Source organism: Vicugna pacos, chromosome 10 (assembly GCF_048564905.1).
Source record: "Vicugna pacos chromosome 10, VicPac4, whole genome shotgun sequence".
In the NCBI taxonomy this organism is placed as follows: Eukaryota; Metazoa; Chordata; class Mammalia; order Artiodactyla; family Camelidae; genus Vicugna; species Vicugna pacos.
Window position 1 is genome coordinate 33,457,822 of NC_132996.1, and position 19,288 is coordinate 33,477,109.

The 19,288-nt window shown below is 36.7% G+C and overlaps 1 protein-coding gene across 2 annotated transcripts in view; it reads right to left on the reverse strand.

Moving 5' to 3' along the window:
- SBF2 (SET binding factor 2) overlaps window positions 1-18,995 on the reverse strand; it is a 393,567-nt gene extending 374,572 nt beyond the window's left edge. For both annotated transcript variants that reach the window (XM_031681212.2, XM_031681211.2), the window contains exon 1: window positions 18,791-18,995. In XM_031681212.2, coding sequence (XP_031537072.2) covers window positions 18,791-18,845 — 55 coding nt within the window. In that variant the 5' untranslated portion in view covers window positions 18,846-18,995. The remainder of the gene's footprint in view (window positions 1-18,790) is intronic.
- Window positions 18,996-19,288: the final 293 nt, after the last annotated feature.

A 19,288-nucleotide genomic window follows, 5' to 3' on the forward strand; every position in this document is an offset into this window, starting at 1 on the left:
CACACAGGAATATTAGTTAGCCATAAAAAGTATGAAATAATGCCATTTGCAGCAACACAGATGGACCTAGAGAGATTATTATACTAAATGAAGTAAGTCAAAGACAAATATTACATATCACTTATATGTAGAATCTAAAAAATAATACAAATGAATCTATATACAAAAAAGAAACAGACTCACTAATGTAGAAAACAACCTTATGGTTACCAAAGGGGAAAGTAGGGGAGGAATAAATTAGGAGTATGGGATTATACACACTACTATATGTAAAACAGATAAGCAACAAGGATTTACTGTGTAACACAGAACAATTTCAGTATCTTGTGAAAACCTATACTGAAAAATATTCTAAAAAAATGTATAAAACAGTCACTTTGTTATATACCTAAAACTAACACAATATTGTAAACTCAACTATACTTCAATTTAAAAAACTAAGTAGGATACAGTCCCTGTCTTAAAAGACCTCAGTCACAGTCAAATACAGAAATCAGCAAAATAGTCAACACAATAATCAACACAAGGTATTTCTTCTTAAAATGTTAAAATTTCTGTATCTTCTGCCGACTAATATAAAATATCCAGGGAACACAATAAAAATAATATCCAGCTGAAATTCTGTGAAACATGCCTGAATATTATATTGCACTGAGAATACATATACATAACTGTAAAAAAAAATAACAGGTGCCACTTTTGAGTGCATGTCCTGCTAGGTAGAAGTTTCTCCTTATAAACTCATTTAATCTTCCTAACAATCTTATGAAGCAGGTACTACTGTTACTATTGTTTCAAGTTTACAGAGGATAAACTGAGCTCAGTAGTTATGTGATATACCCATAGTCACACTTTGGCAGATGGTAAAGCAGAAATTTAAACTCAGGTTGTTCTGATTCAAGAATTTATGCTCAACTGTGACCAACCAGTTATGCTATCTCATGCAGATCCTCACTACAAAGGTATGGGAGCAGAAACACTATTTGGACAATTAGAGACCTCTCAGCCAAGGACAGAGCACTGACACTGTAGAAGACTAGGGAACATCACTCACTATGATAGAGAAGAAAAATCCATCATGTAAAACACCATGACTGCATGATACAAGTAATGCATGCAGATTTCCTCTGCCATTGACACTGCTTAGATAACTTGAGGCACCCTAGGTATGCATTTGAAGCCACTGACAAACTACCAAAAGATTAAACACAGAGTGACATAACCATTTTATTGGAAAAAATTATTCTAGTAGCAGCATGGAACTAGCTGGAGAAGAATTTAACTGAAAGGAGGAACATAAGGAGGTTCCCATGGCAGACTGTGAGTTATCCTCTAATAGCTACGGTGGTGGCAGTGGTGGTGATAGGAGACTCAATTTTAACTAGGGATATGAACCACATTTCCCCGTATCCCCTCTAGCTAAGTTTCAGCCACAGGAAGTGATGCAGACCTTTAAAGGAACGGAGCTATCCCTTCTTCCCCTACTACTTGGGATATAGATATGGTAGAGCTAAGATGTTAAGTATAAAGTTGGAAGCAGCCTGGGTCCAGATGAATGTACAAATCCAAAACTGTCTATACTCAAATCTTTAAGTGAGAGAGAAATACATTTCTACATTGTTTAAGACATTAAAGTATATTACATAAATTATGTAATATTACAGGCAGACAAACCTCTATCTTCACAGACTGTTCTTTATAGTAACCAGAGTAAGGACAGAGAAGAGCCTGAACGATGGCACTGATTGTGGGAAAAGATTAAAAAAAAAAAGAGAGAGAGAGAAATGTGAGAAAAACTTAAGAAAAATAAAACCTTCTGAAGTGAAAGTGAGGGAAAAAGGGACATCTGTGGCAAGTTTCTGACTTGGGTAAATGACCAAGAGGAAAAGGTTTAGAAGAGGAACATGTTTACTTGAACAGATTGAACTTCCAATTCCTATGAGACATTTAGGTGGATTTTTTTTTCCTACAGGCAGTTCCACCTTCTAGTCCCTACCTACATACACTTGCTAGAATCTTCTTGATGCCTTATAGTTGTTCAAAACTACCTGATCATTACATTTCATGCTGATGTAGATGTGAGCTTTTTAAAAGAAAAAATTTCCATTTCTCTGCTAATGAGATTGATCAAGCCTAGCAAAATTAAATAAATTCCTTAGGGACAAAGTCAATATTCCTCCCTCCCTCCTCAATCACTCAATAGACACCTGACTGAATGGCTAAAAAAAAAGCCATTTGGCCTTCACTTATGAGTCAAGTCCAGTTTTTCCCTAAATGTACTAACCTGTAATTTCAAAAACTTTCAGTTTTGTACTATCCTAAATGAATCTCTATTGTTGCTCCCTCTCATTTCTTTTCTCCATCAAAAAAAGTTTTATTAATCTAATTCTGTGTGGATTTTGGTTTACTCAGCCTAAAATTATTTGGTAAAATATCTGTCTCAAAAGGAAAACAAGTAACATTCTTTTCAAATTCCATAGAACTGCATGGGAAAATATATAAAGCATTTGTAAAATTCACTCCAGTTCCAACTACTACTTTCCATTGCAAATTACTTTTCATACTATTATTTTTCAAGTTTGTTCCTACAGTTGCTTTCTCTCTCTAAATGTAATAAGACTTAGCTTAAGCTGGGAAGAAAAAAAGGACGTTTTTTACCTACAAACAGGTGTCATTAACTATAAACAGATTTTTTTAACTTAAAAACTTGCCCCAAAACTAGTTATTTTCTTTATACAAGAATCTTCAATTTCAAGTTTTAAATCTTATATTTTAATAAACTATAACAATTGAATATTTGCTTGATGGAAAAAAGTAACTTGAGATGTCAAGTTTCCAAACAACTTAACTGTTTTCTTCAAATCATGGCACCAACTGATCCTGTAAATTAATAAAGTACACAAAGGTTTAAAGGAAAAGAAGTCATCTACAGAATGGCCTCATCAGTGGGAATGGGTCTTTCTAAGAAAGATACAAACTTTCTCTCCCACTCAATCTACTAGGGAAATCACTCAAAAGAAAGCCCTACAAATCTGTCCATTCAATAAATACTTAGTTAATGAGTGTTTCAACTCCCATTAGATAAAGTGGACTGCTAAAATAATAAAAGTATGGCTGCTGAAAGGGCTCTTTTTCAATTTCAAAGATTTCTCTATTCATAGAATATTGGAATTTATTTGGGCCAGACCCTGAAGGAACTCTTTCAGCCTGGATAAATCAGACAAGTGAAAAAGGGGAGACTTTGGAATTTTCAGACCTCAGATTCCTAGGTTTAAATATACTTAGGTTACAATAAAGGCCAAAGACAAGTAGCAGAGACATAATCTGGATTAAGTATAAGGTCTGATCTTCCTGATCTGTCTCATCTTCATGGAACTATGCATTCTCCTCTGTTGTCGCTTAAACAATGACTTTTTTTTTTCTTCTAATTAAGATTCTCCTGAAGGAAATGGGAGTATAAACTGATACAATCTTTCTGGAAGACACTTGAGTGATATGCTTCAAAACTACTTTTTAAAATGTTCTTTAGGCTTTCAAGAATGACTAGAACCAGAAGTTTAAATGATGTTTTCAAAGTTCCGTCTGTCTCTTAATTTTTTGGCTATCTTTGCCTCTCTTCAATATTCAGACTCTCTAAATACAGCAGGGAAAATACACATTGACAGCCCGAACTTAGTCACTGTATCCTACCTTAGTCATCCTAGTAGAAAATAGAGACTTTCTTGTTCCTTTTAAAAGAAAAGACCCACAGATGACTCTAACTGGCCCAGTTTAAGGTACAGGGTGGGAGTAACTAGGACATTTTCCGTGGAATTACAGGGAATAGAACAACACACTTCCCAAAAGAAGGGATGCTGGGCAGAAAATTAACATGTCAATATATATGTACATGTCCTTTGACCTAGCAATTCCACATCTACAAATTAAAACTTATAGAATTATTCTGTGCCAGACATAAATAAATGACAAGAATAAACTCACTTAATCTTCACAACTCTGTGAGGTAGATACTACTATTTATTATCCCATTTTATAGACACAGAAACTCAGACACAAAAAAAATGCAGTAACTTGTCTAAAGCCGTAACTACTAAAAGGCAAAACCAGGAATCAAACCCAGATCATCTGACTCCACCCCATGCTTTAAACTACTTAACTTTACAGCCTCTCTATCTACTTATCCCAAGAAATTAAAGATGAATACAAAGATTCAGCTAGAAGGATTAATCACATTCATTATATGCATATTAAATTATGTATTATAATATAGTACATGTACATTAAAATATGTTAAATAATAAAACTTTAGCTAACCAAAATCAATGCTATCATATATATACATATCTCATACATTTACATGTAGAATATGGAAAGTTGCCAATAACATAGTTACGTTTTAAAACAGACTACATAAATGAACAGATGCTATAAACTTGTTTTATAAGAATTAAAATAAGATTAATGATACATGTAGATGTATATGGCTGCACACAAAAATCTTGGGAAACATAAAATATCAGCAGTACACTACTTCACAACCAATAAAATAGCTATATTTGAAAAGATGTTAACAATGAAGGAGCAGCAATTGTGAAGTCAAGGAGAAAAATCTTGATTTCTTAGGAGACTGGCAAGTAGTTCACTACAGTAGAGGCATACTTACTTGCCAATTATCAGCTACTCACATTATTTCCTTAAGTCTTTCAATAAGTTCTTCAATAGTTTCAAACCTCATGACCCACAAATACAAGTAACTTTTGGCAAACATGGTGATTTCATCATACTATTTCTTTTAAATTATCCATTAAAAATAAACAATCCCAATTTGACACAACATTGTAAAATGATTATAAATCAATAAAAAATGTTAAAAAAATAAAAAATAAACAATCCCTAGTGAGACTCTATATAATATATACATAGCAGAAAAGATCAGTTATGCTGTTTTGTTTTGCTTTAATTAGATGCTTTAGTAATTAATGATTCTGTTTAATTATTAGTAAAAAAAAAAAAGACACTTCCATTATACAAGAGAACAAAAAGAAAGCAAGAGGACAGCTTTCAGAAATCATTACTTCAATTTAACTGTACAAATTAAATCAGTCCAGAATTTAGATATTTTTGGACTTAAACTATTGTTTGTAAAAACTGCTTCAACTAACATGCTTACTGAATAATAAAAATGGTATCAATATTTGTTCAGATTAAAATCAAATAGGAAAGATTACAAAGCATCAATTAAAAATAAATATGAACACATAGTTCTACAAAACTTATTTTTCTTCTAAAAATAACAAAATATAATGCTTGTTTAGCTGTGCTTTGATTTGTACATGAATGTTATGATCTTATTTCTAGGTAACATCAAAGTTTTGTCAATGCTGGGCTGGTGGGTGGAACACAGGATGTCCTCTTCCCACACTTCTGTATGTGTACATCTCCTTTTCTTGTGCTGAATTCTAATACAGTAGACCAGTGGGTGCTATGGATCAATGGGTAAGGAATGGATTATCTCCTGAAGCACAGCCCTGGTATAATCATCCAGAAGAGACAGATCCTTGGAACAGAAAACTAGAAGCAAGAAAGTAGATCGTAGATAAACCTGACAGGAATGGACTGTTTGGCCCCTATCCAGGGCCCAGAATTAAGGAGACATGTTAAAAAAAAAAAAAAAAGAAGACCTCCATCACATGATGACAAGCCAGAAACTAGGTAGGACAGTATTCCCTTTAGAAGACCACAGACCAAAAAGGAGTAAACTACACCTTGTAAACCAGACAACTAACTTAAAAGTTACTCTCTGGCTTCATTACCCTTTTGTTTGGTCTTTTTCAATATCCAGCCTTGTTTCAGCTGTGTCTCAGGAAATAAAGGGGAAATGATTGGATAGGGAGAGAGTTATTCAGGCCAGAATGTTAAGAAAAAAGTGGCATTCCATGCGAACACTAGAGAAATGGAAAAATTGGAGCTGTGAGGTCAAGCCAATCCTTCCCATGTGGTGGCCTTCTTTCCACTGTCAACCTTGGAAGACAATATCCTTGCCAACAATAAAAACGGGTTTTCACTTTATTAAGAGAACTAAAAAGTTTCTGCACAAGTACCTAGAACCAAATTAACACTTAACTTTCTACAAAAGATTCTGCTGATAAGGAAAAAAATGTTTCTCACCATAATTCCAGACTCACTTGTTATACCAAAAAATACAACCACACTTTGTAATAGAAAAATATTTTCAAAAGCAAGTTTATCTTCCTGAGTGCCAAAATTCTACGGAAATATTTCGGAACCTTCTTGTGTAACAAGTTTTTAAATTTTGCTTTTCCAAAGTATCAAGAATTTCAACTCCAGAAATTAAGGGCAGAAAGACAAGAAAACAATGCGATGAAAGGTGACAAGCCTCAAAATAGCTGGGGAAAAAACAAACAAAAAAAAATCCCTGTCTTGGCTACTCTCATATAATCTTCATGTATTACTTATCAGCTCTCATCTTCTGGTCCCAGTATTTCAGCCAAATTGAATATCTACTCATTGTTTACCACTTCGGTGCCTTTGCCACTACTACTGTTTCCTCACCTAAAAATCCTTTCCCTATTCCTCTCCCTCACTCTTTATCCTCCAGTCCTTGAAATGTATTTATAAAGAAATGTTTTCATTTAAAGTCAGAAAACTGAATTCAAGTTTCATTTACTCCCGTTTAATTCCGTTTATGATCTGTATGAAAGTAGGCTATTTAACTTTGACTGACCCCACAGGGTAACTCCCTGTGTTACTATGAAGTCACTGAGATAATGTACATGGAAACACTAATTTTTTTTAATGGATAAAATGAAATAGTTTCCGCCTGTGAAACAAATGCCTAAAAAAATAAATGTAAGCTGTGTGACACATCCAAAAATGTATCTATTAGCTTTACCAACACAATAATGTGGAGAGAACAGATGGCACTAGTAAAAGTTAGAACAAAGAACATATATAAATCTAAACCTTTCCAAAAGCTATGTGCAAAATATATAATATATATATGTATCCTCCAAGAAATTCTGAATTTTATGTAGCATATTATTCACTCAAGTATTTAAAGCAAATGTTGGGGATTTTTTTGTTTTTGGTAGGTTTTTCTTTCAAGTGGGAGACACAATCATATATTTCTGTTTATAACTCCATTAGACAGTGCATGTTGCCAAGGAGACCACAAATGTAGCTAAGGTCCCAGATGTATCAAGCCCATCTCTCTCTTCCCCTGCTCCTGCCATACACTTAGAAGGTTCCAGGCACACAGTTGGATGCTGGTCCTCATGAGCCCTTGGTCATTAGAATTTTGTTTTAACTTGTAATGGTGAGGGCATGATTTTCTTAAAATATATTTAGATGCTGAATGTATATTCTATTACAAAATTATTTCTCAAAAAATAAGTCTCATATTTAACACTATTCTGTCCAGATAAATTTCCTAATATTTATGAACTAGCATTATAAAAAATGCATGAACCACTGTTTGCTGAATAGTATTCCACAAAATTCACATCCATGAGAACCCCAGAATGTGATCTTATTTGGAAATAGCCTTTGCAGATATAATTAGCTAAGGATCTCGAGATGAAATCATCCTGGATTTTGGGTGGGCCCTAAATCCAATGATTAGTGTCTTCATAAGAAAAAGGAAAAGATTTGGACACAGAGACACTGAAAAAAAGGCCATGTGAAGACGAGGCAGAAATTAGAGTCATGCTGCCACAAATAAAGAAAGCCTAGGACCAACAGAAGCTAGAAGAAGCAGGAAAGGACTCTTCTCTAGTCTTCATGGGAGCACTATCCTTCCAGCACCTTGATTTCAGACTTCTAGCTTTCAGAATTATGAGAAAATAAATGTCTGTTGTTTTAAGACACCAAGTTTGTGATAACTTGTTACGGCAGCCCTAGGAAGCTATACAGTGTTGGAGAGCTAACCAGCAGCTATTACACAATATATCGTACTATTTTTGAGACATTTTAGAGTGAGGATTATTTCTCTGGTACTTCCCTGTAATAGCATTAATGCTGCCTTAAAACACAAGCATTTTTTCTTTTCTTAATCTTTTCTTTCTATACTCCAGAATAATTAGCATCTGTAGAACTATACATACAATTTTAAAAATATAGCCTGTCTGAGGTACATTTATATTTAAGTAGCAGTTGTATGAAATACTTCCATAGGCAAAATTACTTTTTCATTGATTTTGTTCAGTGAACAGTGGAAAACTTTATTATAACTAAAAAATTTTTCTGAAAAGTTCTACAAGGAAGACATTGATAAGTATGTATAAGGGGAAGTAAAATAATTATGAAATTATAAGTTATATTTTCCTTCACAATGCAGATTATAGAAATGAGAACTTTAAATAAAAGCATTTACTTTATAATTTCATAACAAATCATTACTCACATTCATCAATAATTAAAAACAAGACATTAAATCTTGTGATATTTAATGATCTCAGTTTTGACAAAAGTAAATGATTATAATTAAGAAATACTAGTCAACCAATACAATGATTTAGTCAATGGCTTCACTTTTATAATGGTTTTTAATGAAGCTCATCATCATGATGAGTACAACAATCTATAATATATAAATCAACCTACAACTGGGAAATAAATTTATTTTGAGAGGTTTGTTAGGTTTCTTAGGAATTCATTATACAGATATACTTGTATTTAAAATTTTAAAGCTTACCCTGAAACCTCTCTTAGCACGCTTCACCACTCTTTTCCCAATAGTATCCTGTGCATTAATGCTAATTTTATCTGTAGATTTCTGGTTCTATAATATGCCTATGTGATTTGTCACCTCCCACAAAGCTGATAGTGACAAGTTTTGATGTACACCATTACAGAATATTTCCAAGACTAATGAAATGGCAAATTATTTTTCAAACTACACACTCTTTAAAGGGGAGTATTCAGAGCTCACTGATAATATTTGTATCTTGTATACATGTGCTTGAAACTCCAAGTCATCAGGAACTTTCTTCCCATACCTATCGTCACCCTCTCCAGCATCAATTGCTTTCATTCCACTGATTTCCACTCTTCTTTCTGCCTTCATATATGCACAAATCTGCCCTATACATTTCTTTAAACTCTCATTGGACCACACGATTTCTTGCAAATTAATTCAAACATGTCTTATTAAGCACTAATCAGCTAGACAACTCTGGGATATAAAAAACCAAAGTCTTTTTATCCTGAAGAAAAAGCATTCAAACTTTTCCAACCAGATATTCGTACCTCTCAAAAATCAGATGACTCACATACAGTCTTAACCCGCTTCCTCCACTTCCTATCCTTTCTCCTATTTAAAATTCTGCAATTTGTTTTACAACACAACATTGTTACGTTGTGTTGAAGTCCTACCCCAGCAGAAACAATCCTGGGGTAAGACTATTCTTGATATAAATTCTCAGAAGACAGAATGGTGTACTGGAGTATAGGCATCAGGAAACTTCTAGTCCAGGATTTGCCACTCAACAGCTGTGTAATCATTCACAGGTTAACAATATGCAGGGAAGGGATGGGGGCGCATGGGCACATTGGTTCCTTACATATAAACTGGATTCAATTAGATAATCTGTAGTTAACTTTCAACTCTAAAATTTTATGAAACACGAAGATCTTCATACACTCCACATCTGATCTCTATCTGCCACACCTGACACTAAGAATTATTCCTTCACTTTCTATGACTCTGGATTCCTATCCCCTCCACCACTGTGTACTTGGATTAAGATTAGCTATATTCAACAAAAAATTCAAATTTATAGTGGTTTAAACATACAAGATCATAATCTTTCATGTAAAAAATTAAAAACTCCAGAGGCAGCTATGACAATCCCACTATGTCATTAGAGACCCAGGTTCTTTCTAGCTTTTTCCTCAGATCCCCAGGTGTAGGCTCTTACCTACACCATCCAAGATGGCTGCTGGAGCTCCAGTCCATATAAGCATGTCAGTCTCAGGAAAGAAGAAAACATACCCTCTTTTAGAATACTTTTTGGGATACTACACTCATTTCCACTTACATAAAACTGCTCAGAACTTATTCACATTTATATGTTAGGAACTTGAAAGTAGTCTCTCCTGCATGACTAGATAACTAGCCAAAAATCAGGGGTTCTATCAACATCGAGGCGAATCGCTATTGGGGAAAATCAAATGTCTCTCTCAAATTCTCCAACTCCTTCTTCTATGGTTCTTTTTATTTTCCATCCTCTTAGCAATAATGTTCCCCAATGATCAGTCCTTGGTCCTCTATTCTTCTGTCTCTACACTAACTTTCTAAAGGTACTCATACTGTGTCATAGCTCTGTCTACTCAAAGGATTCTCAAGTCTCTGTGTCCAACCCCTACCTATCTTACCTTCTGAAGTCTCCATTTGGATGGCTATATAATAATACCTATTATCTTCCAAGCCAACAAAGACAAATAACTAATTTTAAAAGAAAAATATTTGCAATCTTCTTATTTAAAAGTCACAGTATCACAAGTATCCCAGACCTTTTCTGAAGTCACCTCTGACCTTTTCCTCAAGCTATGGGTTGCAGATCATAGGGAGCGTCTAAAAAGGAAGGAAATAAATTGGACTACATGAAATTTATACAGCATATGACTTGGGATGTGCATTTATCAAACTGGCTTTGCCCGCCCCCCCAACTCTACTGTAATGTTCCAAAGTCATTATCCTAATTATTAAGTCTATGAGTCTATTTGTCATAGATGTAGAATGTGTGTCTCCCTCCTCCACCACAAAATGCATCTGTTGAAACCTAAACCCTATGTGATAGCATTTGGAGGTGGGGCCAAAGCAATGGTATTTGGAGGTGACTACATCATGAGGGCAGAGTTCTCATTAATGGGACTAGTGTCCTTATCAAAGAGATCCCAGAGAGCTCCCTTGCCCCTTCCACCAAGTGAGGACACGGTGAGAAGACAGCCATCTATGGGCCAGGAAGTAAACCCTCACGAGACCATGAAGCTGCCTGTGCCTTATCTTGGATTTTCCAGCCTCCAGAACTCTGAGAAATAAATGTTTGTTGTTTAAGCCACCCAGTCTAGGGTAATTTGTTACAGCAACCCAAATAGACTAAGACACTATATTTAGTCCTTATTATACAAGACATTTTCAGAGCATTTCACATTTATTCATCATTTCCTCCTCCTCAAAATTCTCTACACTCAAGGTTTCCAAGATACCACTCTATCTTGGTTCTCTTGCAATACCCCTGACCACTCCTGTTCAGTTTCCTGGCGGCTACTGCTCTATTTACCTCTTAAATATTTAATTTTCTCCGGGTTCAATTCTTAGGCCACGCCTTTTTTCTCTATATACACATTTCCTGAACAGTCTCATTTTTTTTTCTTTATTTCTGGCAATCAGCTGGCTACCAGTAATTCCCAAACTAAACCTCTAATCTTCACTTCTCTCCTAACCACCTGCCCCACATATCTAAACACCTAAATGACAGTTCTACCTTGATTATAAACAGGCACATTTAATTCAACATACCCAAAACTAAGCTCAGCATTTCTTTCGTCATTCAAATTCATTTTTTTTCTCCTGAATTCCCCGTTTGGATTAATAGCATCATCACCCAATTACCCAGGCTAGAAACTTTTACCATCAACTACTCTTCCTCTTTTACCCTTCACATCCATTCATTACTAAATTTTGCTAATTTGAGCTTTTAAATTTCTCTAGAATCCATACTTTCCTTTCCAGTCCCACTGTAAAAGCTGAGTTTTTTCACACTGGTTTTTCTCCCTTTTGTCCACTGCCATTTGAGTCACATTTCTATGTGTTTCTTTTTTTTTTTAAGAACCCCTATTTTTCAATAGCCCCCACTGTCTACAGAGTCAAAGCTAAATTCCATAGCCTAATACATGGAGCTTTTCACAGTCTGACCCCAACCCACTCCAGCATCAAAGCTTACCTCAGTTTCCATCTACACTATACTTCTCCCCATTCCTGGAACAAGACATTCATACATTTACATGTTTTTCTCTCTGTTTATAATCTACCCTTTCTTCTACCTAGCAAGTGGTTATTCATCCTGCATAACTTGGTTTAAACACCACCTCTCATAGGAAGCCTTCTGTTTCCCTCAGTAAAGTGGATCCACTGTCTTCATTTATCACTACTTATTTCAAGATTGTCTCCATTAATGACTAAGTTAGAGATAGAATCTTACTACTTACTCATTTATTTTTGTTCTAACAATTAGCACAATGCCTGGAAAGCAATAAATACTTATCAAATCACTAAATTCCAAACGGTGATTGACAGTTGGCAACAAACAGCAACCAAGAAATCCCAAATACTTCAATACAGAATAGGGGAGGGGAGGGCATCCAGGCTGACTATGAATTACAATGGCTCAATAATAAATAATTATCAATTTTTTAAATACCTCTAACTATGATACTCTAGGTATTATGCATAAATTAACCTTTTAGCTTATCTCACTTGCACTGCTTAAAGAAAACTGATGAAATACATAAGAAATATTTCAAATGCTTTCTCCAATATATTTAAGCAGGTTGGTATGAAAAAATGTAAGAACCTCAAATGATTGATACTTGACTCCAGGTTAAATATTATCTAGATAAGTGCATTAAATTCTAAATGTATTAATGAACAGCAAAAGTAAACAAAAAGAAAAAAGTAAAAGCATATAAAGGAATTAACCTATGTGGTCATTTTCAGTTCTTCTTGCACAAACCTCAGTAAAAATACAAGAAAGTAAAAACTGTAAGTAAAATAAAGATAGTTGGCTAAGTAACTTCACCTACTAGGACAAATGAAGTTTCTTAATTATTGTGTCACAGGACATACGCAAAGTCAGGAAAACAAAGTCAAATTTCAAATTATCAAAATCAAACTGTCATAAAAATCAGTGATTTTCAAGCTATGTTCTCCTCAGCATGACAGTACTATCCAGAAGAGCACAAAACCAGAAACAAGTTAAATATCCAATAATAAAGTGAATGATGAAGTTGTTATAATACCCATTATTAATATATCCACAAGATACAATAATTTAGCAACTGAAGATTATGTTTTTCTGGAATTTTATAGAATAACCTTTCCTTCTGTCACCAATGTTTGGAAAAAAATAAGGCTACTCTGAGTATCTTTTTATCTTCCTCATAGCATTATTTAAATTAAACTTTTTATTTTGAGGTAACTGCGAGAAATAATACAGATACCCATTTCTCTTTACCCAGTTCTCCCAATTACAACTTGCAAAATTGTAGTACAATATCAACACCAGGATATTGACGTTAATCTGATCTACTTTCTTATTCAGATTCCCCATTTTACTGCACTCATTTGTGTTTGTGTGTGTTTGTGTATTTAGTTTTATGCAATTGTATCATATATGTAGGTTTATGTATCCATTACCCAGTCAAGATACAAAACAGTTCACTACCACGAAAATCCCTCCTGTTACCCTTTATAAGCATACTCATCTCCCAGCCTCCTTCCTTATATCCTTTTGTATTTCCCAGATGTTCAGCAATTGTGTATTCACTCAATACATCTTTATTAAACACTTACTATGTCAAGCACTCCTCCTTGCATACAATTCAAATAGCATGCATTAACTATTTTTTCCAGTTTGTAAAAGTAATTTTTCAAAAAACAAGGTTTTTTCCCTTTCAACTTTAAAATACAAATACGAAAAAAAAATCAACTAAAAATAAAAAGTATCATTAACTGAAGATATTTTAGGAACAAAAATAGTTTAGTATGTTGAACCAATAATTCCAGGAACAATCTGGAATTAGACACAGAACATATCAGTATCATATTATTATCATAATATTAGCTTTTAGAGAGATGTAGGTAATCAAATCATACTAACTCCTGAAGAAAGCTTTATAATAAAGGTTTGCAGAATCAATTTGGTTTATTCTTCACCTGTAATTCTAACAAGTACATAGATTTAGTGGACTTTCTTCTAGTAAGTTTTTACAGAAGGTTTTACATAAAAGGGACTACTCAAAGGATACAACTCAAGATACAAAATTATTCAGATGTTTAAAAAAGTGATTCAAATTAAAACATCTGCTCTTCAAAATCTATTGTCAAGAAAATGAAAGGACAAGTCACAGGTTGGAGGAAAATATTTGCAAAACACCTGACAAAAACTTGTATTTAGAATTCTAAAGAAACTCAATAAGAAACCAAACAAATGATCCAATTAAAAAAAATTTGATCATACTCTTTACAAAAAAAATTCAAATGCAAAAGGCACATGAAAAGATGCTCAACATCATTAGCCACCAGGAAAATGAAAATTGAAACCATAATGAGATATCACTATACATCCACTAAAATGGCTAAATTTTAAAAATAATATACATAAAATTTAAAGGATTAACACTCATACATTGCTGGTAAGTAAGCAAAATGGCACAGACAACTTGGAAAATAGTTTGGCAGTTCCATATGAAGTTAAACAGATACTGATAATATGACTCAGCAATTCTCCTCAGTAGCTACCCAGGAGAAATGAAACCATATGAACTTTCAAAGATCTGTATGCAAACGTTCAGAATAACTGTTCATAATGGCCAAAAACTAGAAACTTGAATGTCCACCCACTGGTAAATAGATAAACTGTATTATACTCGGCAATAGAAAGGAACTGACAATACATACAAGATGGATAAGTCTCAAACATATTTTTCTAAGTGAAAAAAGCCAGACATGAAAAACTATATAATTCCATTATCAGACATTCTAGAAGAGACAAAAACATAAGGACAGAAAACAGATCAGTGATTGCTAGAGGTCAGGGAGATAACTGACTGCAAAGGGGCTTAGAGAACCGTTCTGGAGGGAAGTGTTCTATATCTGTATCTTGACTGTGGTAGTGGTACGCTTATGTATACATGTCAAAGCTTACTGAACTGTTCAGCTAAAAAAGTGAATTTTATTGCATGTAAATTATACTTCAACAAATGACTAAAGAAAAATTATCCCAAGTTTTAAAAAAAAATGCATCTCACTATAAAGATTCTACAATTTATAAAAGCTTCTGGATTTTGTTACTTAAAAACAATCTTCCCTTTCTCTGCCATGGGATGGAGAGTAGTCATTATAGCCCTGGGGTGGGGTGAGAGTTGTCAGAGCCCAAGTAAACCAAGTCCATGTCGGGAGGAATGGCCAAATGAGTTCAGACAAAATCCAAGCACAACAAGGAGGGTGTCAAAAAGACAGGCAACCTGGCATGGGGCACTGGGTATGAAGGGAGTGAGGAGGACATCTTTCTTCACATGAAAGCAGCCCAATGTCAGGTGTCAGAGCCTAACTGGGGTGAGAAGCATATCCACAAACGGCAGGGAAGCTGACTTGGCGAGCCAGACCCAGAGCAGGTTGAGGATGGTATCCTTGTATCGGGGAATCCTGGTATGGGCTGTTAGGTACTAAAAAAGGTAGCGAGTAGGAGAGACAGAATGAAGAATATGAATCCAGCAGAGAGAAGAAGGCATCCAGGAAAGGAGGGGATGGTAGCAAAGATGAAAGACTGGTTAAATGGAGGGAGACTGAACAAAGTAAATATATTAAGGATAACAGAAGATAGATTTCTCACTGTCAGAGAACAGTATTATGAATATGAAAAAGGAAAAAATTAGAATGGACCCCAGAGTGTTGGAATGAAATTAGAGATGCTGATGTAAGCTCATAATTTTTAATATACACGGATAAATATAGGTGTATACAAATATTCCCCAGCTCCATCCACTAAGGCTTGGAAGCAGTAACAATAACAGGAATAAACACACAAGCACTGAGATCTTAGATTCTAAATGTCATTATCCACTAAAAGGATCCAGCTCTCCCTAGAGAAATGGCTGATTCCAGGACTAAGGCAGGGACAGTACAATATAAGCCTAGAACATCTTCTTATGACAAAAAGTAAAGACATGCTCAAAGAACGGTGGGGACATGTCATAAGGTCACAGAAGCCAGCTTGAATGGGCCTTTGCTGGCCAAATTAGAAACAATTTGAACAAAAAAATAAATAGTAACAGAATATAATCCATTAAAAAAAAAAGAAAACTATGAGTCCACACAGATATAAATGTATAAAGGAATACATTAAAAGTTTGATTAAGAACAAGATATTTACATAGTTTCAAGGTAGTACTCACAAAAACCATTTGTTAATTAGCTATTAGATATAAAATTTAGAGTGAAGAAGCCTGGCAGATATTGCTTATACCAAGTAATCAAAGTGAAAATCACCATTGGGACAAACTGAAATTGTACACCAAATTGGATGCAGTGACCATCACTTCTGTGATATTCCTGCCCAAATACATAACATATACGTATCTAATCATAAGAAGAGATACTCCCAAATGAGCAGCATTCCACAAAGTAACAGCCCTATAATCCTCCTTAGGATTAAGGTTATGAAAGTCAAGAGAAGATGAAGGAATCATTTCAGATTGAAGAAGTCATGCGGCACATGGCCAAAAACATCATGAAAGTAAATGAAAACAATGAAATTCATTGCCATCAAGAACAGGCAAGCAAGCAGCAAACTCCTGAAGATCAGCACAATTCCTCAGATGAACTCAAAAGCCATCCAAGAGCTTGCCTCACCTGTGATGGGATGGTCCTATGACAAATAAATACAATACATAAGCCTGAACTGAATCATTTTGCCATTGAAAAGATTAACGGCACAATCAGTAGAACTTGAACCAGTCTGAGAACTAGATGGGGTACTACGTCAGTGTTAATTTCCTGATTTTGATGACTGTATTCTGATTATGTAGGGGAATATACTTGTTTGTAGAGAAAAAAAGAAACTACAGCATTCTGGGGTGATAGGGCATCAGGTCAGCAGCTTCCTCTCAAATGGTTCAGGAAGAAAAAAAGTTCCTTGTACTGTACTTGCAAGTTTTCTGCAAGTTTGTGATTGTTTCAGTTTTTTTAATGTGAGGGGGGAAAATGTCGCTAAAAATGAAATAATGTTAAAAAAAATGATTCTCCATATTGTTCATCTTGGTAAGAGATAGCAGACTACGCAAAATTACTAGGAAATAAAATTTGGGAGCTGATAGGTAGTTAGTTAGAAATGAGCACTGGGCAGGGGGAGAGAAGGGGGAAAGGAACAATCCAGAAAATGGCAGTGTGTCTGCATTCAAGAGAAGGGACTCCAGAAATGTTTACTTTCTCTAAATGAGGTCCGGTAAAAGAAGCCAGTTAAAACCAAAGTGCTGCAGCTGCGCGTGGGAGAGGTACCTGGTATAACTTGACGGAATGAACCTGCCCAAAAGGGGATGGGCATGCCGGAGCACAGGGAACCTGAGTTATCAATCAATCAACCGATCAATCATAAAATCAGGCTATAAAAACATGAAAAACAAAGGAACGGTGCCATTTTTCCTCTTGGATTAGCCCACTCCCAGTTCTCAGGAGTGTACTATCTTTCAGTATTTTTTTTTTACTTCACTAATAAAAATCTTGCGTATATCACGCTTTTTGTCTCTCGTCAAAAATTTTTGTTTTGGGTGACTAAGAACCAAGGTAATTCTTATTTCTCCTTTTCCGGGTGACAGAGCCAGAAGACACTTTAATATAGTCCAACCTCTTCTAACAGTTAACTTCGATTAAGTCAAGAGGAGTGAAAAACTAAAGAATATAAAAGGTTCCCGCTAAAGGAAGTTATTAGGAAAGGAATAGTGAAAGGGGCAGTCGACCAAGAGTGGGTAGAACAATGGTATTTTGAGGCTATAAATGGCTGTAACCATCAGCAAAACACAATCTCAGCATCTCCTCTGAAAAATGAAGGGGCTGTCTAGCTGATATCTAAAATTCCTTGCAAATGTGCGACCAGAATTACCCTGAAATAGATGAGCTTCCCCAGCTCAAACTATTACATTATGCTTAGCTATACAGTAACACAAAGGAATATAAATATAAAAATAAACGTGCATAAATCCTGATTCCTTTTAAGTTGTGGAAATCAATTAAATTAAAATGCACTACATCTGCCAGATTGTTATAAAGAAAATTTTCTGACGAATTGAAAGAACACTTAAAACACACATTAAAGTGAACAAGATCACCCTGTTGACTGTCCTTACTTAAAAGATAGTGTTCAGATTCATTCTGAAATGACCGTCACATCTGTCCTGAAAGAACAGGGCGTATTTGCTAAAAACGTGTGTAAGGTCAAGGATTCTTTCCCCTTCCCCGGTACCACGCGTTCACTGGGGCGGTGACTACAGATCCCCAACACCAGCAGGAGTGAGGTAGCACCGGACTCTGAGCACTTCCTTTTGGAGAGGACAGCCCCCTGCGTCACTCGTTACTCACTCAGGATGCTGGAAAGAAGTTTATCCCCGAGGAACTCATCACAGTTGGCTCCCACCCTCCCAGCCCTAAGGTCCTGGCCCAACCTACCGGCCCCAGGGCGCTGCCCCTGGTACCCGGCCCCCTCGAAAGCGAGGGTCGCGGAACCCAGACTTGCCCCAGCTGACTCAGCTGGGCCGCCCCGGGCCCCGCGGACGCGGCCTCCCCCACTCCCCCGCCCCTCGTGCCGGTCCCTCACGCCCACCGCGAGGCCCTGCCCGGCCAAGAAGGCCGGACGCTCAGCGCCGGCTCTGCCCGGGCTCAGCCGGGCCCTCCCCACCTCCCAGCCGAGACGTCCGGCCCCACAGAAGCCACTGGACGGCAGCCGGGGGGCGGAGGCGGGGAGGCCTGGGGGCGGCGCCCGCCCCACACCCTTACCTGGCTTCTCGTGGTCGTAGCCTACTACAATGAAGTAGTCGGCCAGCCGGGCCATGGCCGCCGCCGCCGCGCCCGGGAAGCGGGTGCCCGTCGCCGCCCTCGCCGCCGCCGCCCACCGGGCCCGGGAGGGCTCAGCATTTTCCCTGCAGCAGCAGTAGCGGCAGCGGCGGCACTTCAGCCATGTTTGACAACCGAGGCGCGCACTGCGCCTGCGCCGCACTTAGCGCCCGCTCCTGCCCCGCCCCCACCCGCGCTGGCTCCTTGACCCCAGCGGGGGCGGAGAGCCCACCCCCACCCTCCGCGGGCAGTTGCGACTGCCGGCTTTGGGGAATGGGCGATCCGCCGTATTCCCGCCACGCGCCGCCACCACAGCGGCTCGGGGTGGTTCACTTTGATGCCTGGCTGCCCCTTCGCGGCCCCCCTCCCCTTCCCCTATTTTTCCTAAAGCAGGGTGTCCTTCCTTCCGCCTTCTCCACTCTTTCTGGATCTGGGCAGACG